Source organism: Helianthus annuus, chromosome 1, assembly GCF_002127325.2.
Source record: "Helianthus annuus cultivar XRQ/B chromosome 1, HanXRQr2.0-SUNRISE, whole genome shotgun sequence".
In the NCBI taxonomy this organism is placed as follows: Eukaryota; Viridiplantae; Streptophyta; class Magnoliopsida; order Asterales; family Asteraceae; genus Helianthus; species Helianthus annuus.
The window spans coordinates 134,260,199-134,273,560 of NC_035433.2; the positions used below are offsets into that span (position 1 = coordinate 134,260,199).

Consider the following 13,362-nt stretch of genomic DNA (forward strand, 5'->3'; position numbering starts at 1 on the left):
ACGGCTTCCGCAAGACGCGGGCGACGAGCCTTGAATTCAAAATTCTAGCCGTTACAAACGGCTATATTTTAATTAAAAAAAAAAACCTTTTTAACTTTAAATAAATACCCCTCATCTCATCCATTTTTATATCAATTTCTCACTACTTCTCCCATTCTCATCCACTTTTATAAAAAAAACTCTCCATCTTTTTTATACAATCATGAATCCATTTAACCCAAACAACCCCAACCCGAACAATCCCACCCCGAACAATCCCAACCCGAACCAACCTAACCTTTTTTCGACTCCCGCTTACACTCCGACTATCGATCTTTCATGGATGTCACCACAATTTACGTTTTCGGGTTTCCAACAATCACCCAACGCCTTCAAACAAATGTCCCAAGTTCAACAAATGCAACAATACCAAGCACTCCAACAATTCATGCAACACAACTCGTTTGAACAATTCCAATCGCAACCGCCAACTTCCCAACCGCAACCCCCGGTTCAACTTGACGATGATGATGAAGAAGTCGTCCCCGAATCGCCACCTAAAGAGCTCAAGCGCAAAAAAAAAACACGGGGAAGGGGAAGGCGGTTGAAACCGTAGCCGAAACCGCGCCAAAAAGCTGTTCGAGAGCAAAGCCGAGACCGTGGACAAAAATAGAGGAGGAGGCGCTAGCAATGGCGTTTGTTAAGTCCTCAACTTGCCCGATTATCGGTATGAACCAAAGTTTATTTATTTAATTTAAATTGAAAAAGATTTATTTTTTATTTTTACTAATGCATTTCTTTTTTAAATTTAGGGAACAACCAAACGGGTAGTAGTTTTTGGAAGGCGACAACGGAAAGATTTAACGGGCTTATGGAGCAAGGCCCATTGCGTGATCTCGATTCCGTCTCGGGCAAGTGGCGTAAAATGAGCAAGGCCATCAATACCTTTAGCGGGTGTTATAACCAAATTTACACTAATCCTCCTAGTGGGAGTAACGACGAGGACATACTTAACCTTGCTTTTGTTAGTGCATTACGTCTATTGACTTCGTCTTGTATCATGTTATAGTATAAGATAGGATAGGATATCCAGTGCACGAGGTTCGAGAGTCGGAATTTGGTGGATTAGCAAGAGGTTCCGCTTATATGAACATTGTCCATATAAGCGAAACCATAACAAGAGCTTCCGCTTACAGTCCATTGAAGCGAAACCTCTCCACTATATATATGTGCACTTGATGTTCATTTGGTAACGGTTCTGAAAATTGTAACGAAGTGCTGCCAATTTGCTTTCAGGTTGTAAACGTTGTTAGATCAATAAAAGAAAGCATTATAATTAGTTTGAGTGTCTAATTCATTGATTCCGCCTTTGAATTGGATAAATAACTCTTCTGATTGACTCATTCGGGTTCAACAACGATCCTACAAGTGGTATCAGAGCTCAGGAGGAAGAGTTTAGCTCAACTGGATCTGTTTTCTGTCTTCTACTTCTTTTTCGATCTGGACAAATTTCCACGGTTAAAATCGGCCAAATTTTTCACAGAATGTGTATTAGTGGATAATAACAAACCCTTGAAAGTTTCATGTCAAAATTCAACCTAAAAATGGACAAAATAACCTTCGGATGTGGTCCCGCTTGTGTGGACATTGTGTAGGTTCGCTTATTGATACACATAGTTTCGCTTCAGTGAACAAAATTTGTTGTAGTTCCGCTTCAGAGGTCCGCTTATTGGGTCATTTTGTTGACGTTCCGCTCGTAAGGTCCGCTTTTGTGTCATCATTTTTCAAGGTTCCGCTTCAAAGGTCATTAGTTTCGCTTCAAAATACATAGGTCCGCTCAAAGGGTTCGCTTGAACAGACATTGCAGTTCCGCTTATTCAGACACAATCAGTTCCGCTTATTTGTCACTACATGCTTTCGTTTATCTGGACATCAGCAAGTTTCGCTTATTAGTCAACTTGAGTTTCGCTCATACGTTCGATCTGATTTCGCCCGTGTGTCATATTTCATTTGAAAGTGAACTTTATCGTGTCAAGATTATTTCATGACAATCGAGTGTCAGTGAATTTCAGATTTCTTGATATTGTTTAAACTGATTAAGTTTGTGTGTTTGCTTTCAGGTGATTAAAGATGTCAAACAACGGTGATGAATTCTACAACTTATTCTACAACGCTTTCACTTCCGAATCGTCAGATAGAAGATCTGAGTTGAAAGAATATTCAAGAGAAATTTCGGAGAATTTGAAGTTCGAGAACATGTACGGAAGCCAACAGAAGCCACCAAAGTTAATGAAAGTTGAAGACTATAACTGGTGGAAAAACAGATTTGAGGGTTGGGTAAAAGCTTTCGCTCCGGAAAGCTGGTTGAAATTGACAAATGGATACATTGAACCAGTTAAAGAGGGAGGAGAGTTAATAGATCCAAAAGATTTCACTGACATTGATATAAAAAATGTTGTAGCTGAATATAAAATGATCACATTAATCAAACAGTCAGTGAGAGAGGATATTATCTCGTTACTATAACAAGAGAAAACGTCAAAGAGTTTGTGGGAAGCGTTAGGGAAAAAGTGTGTTGGTAGTAATGAAATTGTCAAAAACAAAAAGAAATTGTTGCGTAATGAGTTTGATTTATTCAGTTGTATGAAAAATGAATCTGTTTGTAAAATGATTGAGAGATTTGGACATCTGAAAATGGAGCTGGCTAGATACGAAATCAAGTATTCTGAAGAAGAGATGGTGGATAAATTGTTTGATTCATTGCCCAATGATCAAGATTGGCAATACTTCGCTCTAATGCTGAAGAATACAATCAAGCCTGATGATCTAAAAGTGGATTTGCTGATTGAAAGGCTTGAGAGCCATGAGCTGGAGATAAAAAGATCAAAAGTCAACAGTCCAGCCTATCAGTAGAATGTGGAACTTTACTACAGAGGAAATATAACGCAGGCTGGGTCTCCAAAAACAACATTTTCTGCAGAAAGTTCAAATTCAGTGAACAATGAAAGTCTTCACAGTGGTTTTCACAGTGGATCTTCTTCAAACACTTCAGACCAATCTGCTTCAAAGAAACTATTCCAGTGTAATATCGCAGTTGATTTGAAGAATGGACAGAATTTCAGCGAAGAATCGGCGAAACAACAGATGGTTTTCTTGGCATCTGTACTGGAATCGTATGAAAGCCTCGTTGAAGGGAAGATTGGCAATACCAATTTGACGAAAGAAGAATATGATCAAATAGACCCCGAGGAGATGGAACTAATGGATATAAGATGGTGCATGGCCAGTGCGGTTCGTAGAGCACAACAGTTCATGGAGATCACGGGGAGGAAGTCAATTGGTGGACCATCTACCAAACTGGGATTTGATAAATCCAAAGTGACATGTTTCAAATGCAAAGAAAAAGGTCACTTCAAGCGCGAGTGCAGAAATGCGTATGCTGCTGATGATTCTGAGAACCCGTTCAACGAAGATTACTACAAGAAAGCGATTTACCATCAGAACAAGTCTGAGCCACCAAGATTGAAACAGCCAGAAGAAAAATCAAGGGCTCTTGCAGTTATATATGACGATGAAGGTTACGACTGGAGTCAAGAAGTTTGCCCAGAAAAAGATGCTGTTGGGTATGCATTTGTTGCTGATGATAGGTGGTGGAAAGCAGAGTATGCAAGATGGGAAATTGGAAAATTAGATGAACCTTTCAAAGAAGCCCAGAGAGCCAAACGATGGAATGAAGAATTGGAATGTTACATGGATCCACGGGGTAATCCGGTTGTTGACCCTTCAAAAGTGGATTTCAAAGCTGTAACAAATTTGCTTCCAAGGCAAGCTACTTTCAACACACGAAGATTATCTGATAAAGAGTATTTGCCTGATTTGGAGAAGAAGATAAGAGAGGTTTGTGAAGAAAGTCTACCGAAGGTGGTAGAGATGAAGAATAGAAAAGAAGAAGAATTAAAGAAGATGATTGAAGAAGTAAAAGCTGTTGCGAAGACTGCTGCTGAAGAAGAACAGAAAACTGAAGAGAAACAGATTGCTGAAGAGGGACAGAAAGTTGAAGAAGAACAGAAGATCGAGGAAGCACTTAAAGAAGGAAAAGAGGAGAAAACAGTGGAAGACCAGAAAGCTGAGACAGAAGAATTGGTGCTTGAAGAGCCTGAAGTAAGAAAATCTTCTGACTTATTGAATGTTGGTTTAATTGATGAAAAAGAAAACAAGTGCAGGAATTGCATAGAAATGTGCAAAGTCTGTATTGAAAAAGATGACATCATAAAAATAAAAGACAATGACTTTGTTAAACTTGAAAATGTTTTCACAATAAAATGTAAAGAAATGATTGACAAAGAAGAAATTTTGAAAATAAAAGTTGAAAAACTGACATAGAAATGTCAAGGTCTTGAAAAGGATAATGAGGTTTATCGACAACTGTGTACAGCAAAATGTGTCGATTGTGTTGAAAAAGAATCAAAATTTCAGGATTTACAAAAACAGTATGATTCTTTAAAGTGGTCGAGTCAGAGAGTACAAGAGGCTTATGATACTTTGAAGAGCCAAGTCAAAAGTTTTGATCAACGATTGTCTGAAACTTTAGTCACTAAAGAAATGTATGAAAGAAAGTTTAAAGAAAAGCAAATTGAATTGAACAAATGTGTTGATGAAATTGCTAATCTTAAACAAATCTTGGCTGAAAAAGAAAAGATTGTGACCAAACTTCAAAGTTATCATAACTCTTCGTACATTCTCGAACGCATTTTCAACATTACACCAGATGACAGAGATACTGATAATTGTAAAAAGGGTATTGGTTCAGAATTTCATCAGGTACCACCACCATTGAGAAACAATTATACTTTTTATGATGAGGAAAAGGTGGCAAAGGGTTTGAACATAGCTGACCAATTACCTGAAAGTATCGATGTGACTTACACCAAATCTGATGATGCTGATGATTCGGAGGTGGTAAGTAAGGTGGTTGATAGTGTTTTGAAAGATAAGTCTGCAAAAAGGTAAGTCTGAATCACAGGGTGAAGATGAAGGAAATCTTTATGATGGTTATCTGAAAAACACAAAATCCGAGAAAAATTTGAATGATGATTCAAAGGGATTGGTTTATACCATGATTGGATCGGACAAATTATTCTTAGATGTTGTATTCCCGATTCAGAATGTGATTTCAGAAAAGGTAGATAAAGTTTTCAAAATGGTTGAGATTGAAAAGTCTGAGATTTCAAAGTTTGCTGGTAAAGGTCATAAATCTTTTTATAACAAACCTGGTTCTAAGAAGAAAAACATGAAGGCTGGTTTGGGTTATAAAAGGAAACAGAATTGGAATCAAAGAAAACAACAAGATTTGCAACAAAAGATGAATTCTGTTCAAGGGAAAAACTTGAAAGAAGAGGAAAAACTCAAATTTGGACAACAGTCTAATGAGGAGTTTGATGCTTTGAAAAAGAAACAACAACAGGCCAAGGATGTTTCAAAGAAAGTGTGTTTTAAGTGTGATCAAATTGGACATGTTGCACGAAAGTGTCCAAATCCAAAGCCTGTTGATGTTGAAAAAATAGAAATCTGAGAGTGTGAAACCAAGGTCAACCAGATTTGATTCGAGACAAACTTGGAGGTATAATACAAACAAGTTTGCTTCAAATCAAAATGGGAAATCAAACCCGAACAGGTTCGATTCAAGACAGACCTGGAATTCTCACACACCCAGATTGAGAACAACACAGAGTTAGAGAACATCTGTTGATATAACAAAACCTCAAGAGTTTTGGAAACCTAAAAATGTTGTTCAAAATCAAAAGGTTCAGAAAGGAACAAATTTTTACAAAAGAGGTACTCCTAAAGGTCAAGTGTGGAGTGCTAAGAAACAAGTGTTGTCAGTAAAAGATGAAACAGTTGAAATCAAAGCTGAAAAAGTTTTAAATGACAAAGAATTTCCAAAATTGAATGAAAATTATTGTGTTAAAATGCCTAAGGTCCAACAAATCTGGGCCAAATTGTTCAAATAATCAAATTGTTGAAATGTGCAGGTGCTCAACAAAACTGAAGATTGTGAAAATGATAGTTGGAGCAGCCTGGCACAGGAAGAGGTTGCAGGACCCTGGTTTGGTTGAACAGGGAGTTTAATTTGAGTGTTGTTTGTACATAAATAAACAATATTTTCAAAACTCTAAAAACTTGAAAATTTAAAAACCAAAAATATGTTTGTTTTAGTTTTGTTTGAATAAATATTGATTGAATACGCCGAAACCCTCACGGCTGAACAAACATGATTACATTCATCAGATTGAAAAACGGTTCTGAAACTGTAAAAATCAATGTGTTGTAAATCATGGGGGTACTTTATGTTAGTTTTTCTGTAATTCGGTACACGAGAAGCAGAACATGGATGGCGAGACAAAGCTATCAGCATCGTGTTGTCAAATTTCCTTTAATGGTTTTGCATTTTAGGGGGAGAAAAATTGTCAGAAAATACAAAAACATTAGAAAATTTGAAAAAGCCAAAAACATGATAAAAATTCAAAATTGAGTTTTTGCGTAAAAAAAGGAAATGATAGTACATCAGTAGACAGTTACGGTATGCTAAAGAATTGTAAAGAAATAATAAGCATTAAACAGTCTCACCGATGATATGTCGATAGGTTTTTATACATTTAGTAAATTTTTTCGGGATATAAACCTAAATTCAAACACTTGCTTATTTTGTGGGGAACACTACTTGAATATATAGGTAACCCCTGAAATCTCGTTTGAAAGGTCCCATATTCTGAGATACTAGGTCTTTATACTCAGTGATATCTGGGGTATTATTCTGGGACTTCTGCTGTATGGAAGTACTGACCTAGTCCCCGAATAATACTTTCTGCAAATGCTTGAAATACAGCATCGCCCTCAGCAAGCTGATGAAACAATAAAATTGATAGTCGCGGCTGATGTAATTAAAAGATCCTCTAAAGGGGACACACCAGAAAGTCAAAGCCGTCATCTCTCTGTGTATACGGAAGTATCGACCTGAGCTCTCACGGCCCTCGCATTTAACCCCTTACAGATATCATTTGTGGTATACTCACCTGTAAGACTGAATATCTGGGATTCTGGATACGGGGGTATATTCAAGAGGTGGGACACATGAATGAGTTTAAGTTCTTAAAACATCTAATTCGTATCCTGAATCAGTTGAAGTTTGTATGAAAATTTAAGATGGATCATTATATCGACAATCGAGGTGAATTGTTTAATTCTTAATGTGTAATTAAGCTCAACGGTACTCGTAACTTGTCAAAAACTGATATGATCCTCTGACGCATACTCAAACAAAAATATTATCTGTAAATATGTTTGTATATATTTCTTACTGCTTTATATTTTCTGAAAATACAAAATGATTTTGATTTCTGCTTTATTTTCGACAACCGATATCTGAAATGCTGAGTTTCAAAATCTTAGTAAGCTGATTGTGTTTCTGAAAATAAAACAAGTTCATTAATTTGATACTTGAATTAAAATCAAAAATTTCAAAAACAGTTTGTGATATCTCTAAGGTCATTAACTTGATCTTGGATGATAAACTGAGAGGGAGTTGGATTCTTTAACACTGTTATATCTGTTAAGTTGGTTGATAGGGGGAGTGGATTAGAGAAATTGATTGATGGTTTTTAAAATATTGTTACTTATCAAGTGTATGAGTGATTGCAGAAAAAGTCCAGATTATGATCCCGGAAGCAAAGACTGAGGGGGAGTCTGAAGACAAGCTGACAGTGAGGATGAGCTTGTAGCTGAAAAGAGTAGTGTCGATCCCTAGAAGAACGGAAGCTTGATGAGAGGGGGAGCCTGCTGATGATGAAGTTGTTAATGATAAAGCCAGTGATGAGATCCTGGTAAAAGAGTCAAAGTTAGAAGTTGTTCAAATAGAAAGAATGATAGATGCTTACATTGTTACAATCTGATTGAGATGGCAAAATGATCAAGACTGAAGAGGTGGCATAACAGATAATGGTCACTGAAGACTTCGTCAATATCCGATGGGGAGTCTGTTAGTGCATTACGTCTATTGACTTCGTCTTGTATCATGTAATAGTATAAGATAGGATAGGATATCCAGTGCACGAGGTTCGAGAGTCGGAATTTGGTGGATTAGCAAGAGGTTCCGCTTATATGAACATTGACCATATAAGCGAAACCATAACAAGAGGTTCCGCTTATATGGATAGTCCATTGAAGCGAAACCTCTCCACTATATATATGTGCACTTGATGTTCATTTGGTAACGGTTCTGAAAATTGTAACGAAGTGCTGCCAATTTGCTTTCAGGTTGTAAACATTGTTAGATCAATAAAAGAAAGCATTATAATTAGTTTGAGTGTCTAATTCATTGATTCCGCCTTTGAATTGGATAAATAACTCTTCTGATTGACTCATTCGGGTTCAACAACGATCCTACAGCTTTGGCTAAGTGGGACTCTAAAAATTCAACGCATTTCCCGCACCTCCGAGCATGGAACATTTTAAAGAAAGAAAACAAATGGAAGCCGGTTCCAAATGAGGTCGCAACCGCCAAACGGAGTAAAACTTCCGAGTCCGGAAGTTATAATGCGGGAGGCTCCACCGCTCGTTGTCAAATCGACATAAACGACGACCCAGAATATGACGAGGATGTTGTCACACCCCAACCGATGGCGGAATCATCGGGGCGCGACACTGAGCGAAACAGATTGTCCAGAAGTTTCCATAACAATTATCATTACCAATCAATTTAAAATAACATGTCCCATACCATGTCTCAAAAGGTAAACAAATTATTACAGACAAAATCTAGGCAAATAGTTCTATTCCGACAACTCAGATTTTTAAGTAGCCCAATTGTTTATCTGCTTCTAGAGACTCCTGATTACATTAGTACAGACAACTATTTGTTGGCCTCTAGAAACTTATTATAGCCTCGATTTCCTAGCAGCTAAGCATCCTAAATACCTGTCACATACGTTAAAATAAAAGTCAATACACATGGTGTAAAGGTGAGCATACAAGTTTGATAGTAGCATATAGAGTTCGAAATAATTTACGCATAACCAGCACGTACACATAGGAAAACGAAGCATGTTAATTATCGACATGGATCTATCGATACCAATGACTGCGGGTTGACTGCCCAAGGCAGTTCGTAATACATGATCACCACCGTAATCCATGCAAATAATTGTCCTTAACAACCCCTGTGTGAACGGGTGCTGAGTCCAAACTATAGTACTATCGTCGTTAAGGCAGGTAGACAACATTCCATGTGTAAACATAACAACAAGCATTCATTTAGTCACGTAATACATGCAGTAACGGTTAGCGTTTAAAGTATTGCGTAGTGTGTTCGATTGTGATTTTGTATAAGTAACGTATGTAACCTCCAAAAGTGCATAAAGCAAAAAGGGATCGAGTATACTCACACCGGTTGGATGGATTGAAGGGAGCGCTTGAGAGTAAGGTTAGCCTGATTAATATGATAGCATAACGATAAGTGACGCGTAAAACGAACACAAGTGTTGAGGGGTCGAATGGTAGTTCGGTCGGATGGTAATTTGATCGGACGGCCAATTCGTGCGAATGATAATCCGTTCGGATGGTTATCCGGTCGGACGGTAGTCTGGTCGGATGACTATTCGAGTGGATTGTTTCTTCCTAGGAGAATGATGTGTTTGTGTATGATGGTTTGACTTTTGAAGTTTTTATTGTAGCATTTGAAAACATTAAAGTATCTCTATCTTTCAGGCCGGTCGACCGGACGGTAGTCCGATCGGACGGTAATCCGATAGGTTGACACTTTAGTGAGAACAAGTTCACAGCAGATTATCACTCGATCGGACAGCAGTCCGGTCGGGTGGCATCACTAGTGCATTGAACATGTTGAAAAATCGATTAAGTGTTAAAGTCAAGTATCTCATGATCCGAAGAGTAATCCGGTCGGATGGTAGTCCGATCGAATAGCAATTCGTTCAATACTCAACTTCAAATGAAGTTGACTAAATGTGGGACCCAAAGTGTCGGACGTTTGGGCGGCCGGTTGCTCGGATGGCTGTCCGGTCGGACGGTAGTCCGGTCGGATAGCTCTCCGTGTCGGTCGTCTCGTTCGTCTTTTACTTGGTTGTTTTGATTGTTTGTAGTTTTATCGAGACACTTTGACAACATGTTAACCAATCAGAACCTCATCTCGACCCTAGTAACCCGGCCGAATAGGAATCACCCAAGTTCAACCAGTTAACCGGCTCAAGATGGTTGTTCTCGGTTAACCCGGAATCGGTGGTCTCATGGATGGAATCCAGATCTTGAACCAACACAACACTAAGAACGAGATCCGATTCTATCGGTTTTGAGTGTGTTGAGTGTAAAAGAGTTGAAAGAAAGTTAGAAACCATCTTTCAATCCTTTTTCACCATGAAATTGTTTAGATCTATGCAAGATCTTTGTTTATTTGTGTGGAAATCGGTTAGATCTAAGTTGTTCTTGGTGGATTGAAGTCAAAACATGAAGTTTTTCAAGAACACATGATGACATCATCATAGAACACCTCAAATCTAGTGATTTTATGGTTAAAAGTTAAGATTCAAAAGATAGAAGGGTGTAGGAGTGCGTGTAGATCAAGAAAGTACAAGATTTAGGACGAGATCTTACCTGGTTTAAGAGAAATCTGAGAAAAGGTGAGGAGCACGGGTGGTTCGGTCAGAGAGTTTCCAAAAGTAGAAATGATGACAATGACAGGGGTATTTATAGGATTCCAAAAGAGGAAAGGGTGGATCGGTCGGATAACACCACACCCGGATGACAGATCGGTCGGATGCCACACCGACCGGATGGCAGCCCGGTCGGATGGCGATCCGTCCGGCTGACATCTGGTTCGAGTGGGCGGCGCGACGATTCTTGATATTTCAATTTCGACTGCGAGCGATGCAAATGCGATAGAGTTTCCTATTCAAATTACTTTCAATGCACTCATATCTCGCACTATCTCTTCTCCACCAATCATCATGCTATATTAACATACAATCATCCTTAGTTTGTATTCGATTTGCGATTGTGATTCGATTGCGATGGGTTCGATTGCGATTCGATTGATTACCACATAACGTAAATAAACATGCACAAGTAACACGTAAGGCACACATACACGTATAATAATCACCAAAATGCGAAATTCGAGTTTGCGAACGTGATGTTGATTAAATTAGTTCGATTATCGTTTAATTGACTTTATTGCATTGTTAATTCCTATTATTCACAGTCATAAAGCGATTCGTATCGAGAAACATACTTCGATTACTTCGTTTGTAATTACTTACTCCACATAATACAACTAACGTAAAACATAAAATAGACTAACTACAGTCAAAGAAGTCAAAATAGGGATTGAGCAAGGAGTGATAGATCGCGATTAGCGATCTTTTCTTCCTTTGACTTCAATCTTGACCTCGACTTTGACTTTCGAAACATTGGGGTGTTACAGATGTGTTGCCCGTTCACGAATTGGAACGTCCCACCGGAAGGGACAAAGCAAAAAAAGAGGCAGCTGGAAAGCGAAAGGGGGTGGCTCGAGTGGAGGGGGCGGCTCGGGGGCGGGTTCGAAAATGGACGAGTTGATATCCGAATTCCGTTCGTTCAAAGAGCTCGCGGCCGAAAAATATAGTTACAAGAAAACCTTGTCGGCCGACTATGCTCGAGCGGAGGATTTTAGGATTATTAGGTTGGATCTCAACTCGGTTCCGGAGGATGAACGCGAGGTTTATCGGAGGATGAAAGAGGAGGTTAAGAAAAAATGGACATCGTAGGTTATTTACTTTTTTAATCGTATCATTATTTTTTTTCGTTTTTATGTTTACCGTTTCTAGGATTAGTAATTTTAATTTATAGGAAATATAATTTTTTTTATGTTATGAAATGAATTTAATTATGTTGTTTTATGTTGTTTTTTTTTAATTTTTATGAAGTTTTTATTAAGTTAACAAAAAAAAGTTAGAAAATTATAAAATAATTAGGTGGGGTAGGCCCATCCTCCACCCCCCTCAAAATGCAAGGAGGCCCATCCTCCATAGGATGGTGATGTGGCGCCTACGTGGCGGCCCATCCTCATGGGGATGAGGCTCTCAATACCCTCTAGTCTAAGTGGAAAGGTAAATGTGTTTGCCTCTTCTTAGTTTCTTTTTTGAATACCTTTCTATTTAACAAATTCAACATTAAATATAACCTGAATCGATCTAACGGTCAAAATCGTTACTTGCCGATTTTCATTAACTGAACATACCTAGAGTAATGATTACGTCTTGGAGGAGATGTAATGATATGATCTCGCCATGGGGGTTGAACGAGAATAACGACGCACGGAAGACCCTAATGAACTTAAGAGCAGTCTGCATTGCTTTAAGACCATGCGTTGTTGAGGGGCTTGAAGGTGGGGCATGTTACGACGCGTGAACCACGCGTCAGAACGTGGCGTGATGCTAAAACGGACGGTGTGGGAGTGGCGCAGTTAGTGGCGTTTTTATAATACATATATATATACATATATATATATATATATATATATATATATATATATATATATATATATATATACATCAACCAATTAAAACACATCCAAAATCCACATACCAATCAAGAGCCTCCCACGTCGGTGGAAAACTCCAAGCCCAAACATAAACGCCATGGACAACGCCGTTCCCGGGGTGGTGTGTCATATTGCACTGAAAACTACAAACCACAAGACTAATAGAATAAGAACCTTTAGCACTATGTGACTCTTCAGCTGTGATTTTTCTATTCATCCACTAATGAAGAGACATGTCACGTTCTGGTACGTCCATCTTAAAGGGGCATAAAACCGTGTCTAAAGATGCCACGTGTAATTTTCTTATTCGTTTAAAAAGTAAATGTTTACAAGAGAACTTAATTTTAGTCAATTTTTTATTTTTATATAAATTTTTTTTTTGATAATTTTATAGAAAAAAGAAATAGATTAATAAATAAAGGCATTGAGATTTGAGTATGGGAGTGGAGAAAGTGTGGAGTGACCTAAGGCTATTTTGGCGAGCTGACGAAATATGTTTGTAGAAAGTTTAGTAAAGCTTGGCAAAGAAGCCAAACATATTAAAATGCTACTTTTATTTAAGAAAACATGAAAAAAAAATGAACCACGCTTTTCCTTTTTATCATATATAATCAAATAAAATCCCACCTTAAAGATAACAATAAAATAAATGAACCACCTCAAAAACCCTGCAACATGCTCGCATCATACGCCACCTTTCAGTAATGTGATTCAAGTTACGATTGTTTGCACCCAATTGTTGACAAAAATGCGTCAAAATCACGTTCTAAGTAACAACATGATCTGGTGGTTGC

At 38.0% G+C, this 13,362-nt stretch overlaps 1 protein-coding gene across 1 annotated transcript; it reads left to right on the plus strand.

The window, feature by feature from the left end:
* Window positions 1-669: 669 nt before the first annotated feature.
* LOC118491512 (glutathione S-transferase T3-like) lies at window positions 670-11,792 on the plus strand. Its single transcript, XM_035989349.1, has 6 exons — window positions 670-706; window positions 792-1,003; window positions 2,100-2,122; window positions 3,627-3,876; window positions 3,973-4,196; window positions 11,471-11,792. Exons 1-6 carry the CDS (start codon window positions 670-672, stop codon window positions 11,790-11,792), a joined length of 1,068 nt encoding a protein of 355 aa, XP_035845242.1.
* Window positions 11,793-13,362: the final 1,570 nt, after the last annotated feature.

Excerpts from the sequence above, each read along its gene's own strand:
- LOC118491512 (XM_035989349.1), top strand. The coding sequence starts at position 670 with ATGGCGTTTGTTAAGTCCTCAACTTGCCCGATTATCG. Across the intron at positions 2,123-3,626 it reads ATTAAAGATGTCAAACAACG|GTGGTGGAAAGCAGAGTATG; the intron begins GTGATGAATTCT and ends TGCTGATGATAG. Across the intron at positions 4,197-11,470 it reads ATTGATGAAAAAGAAAACAA|ATGTGTTGCCCGTTCACGAA; the intron begins GTGCAGGAATTG and ends GGGGTGTTACAG.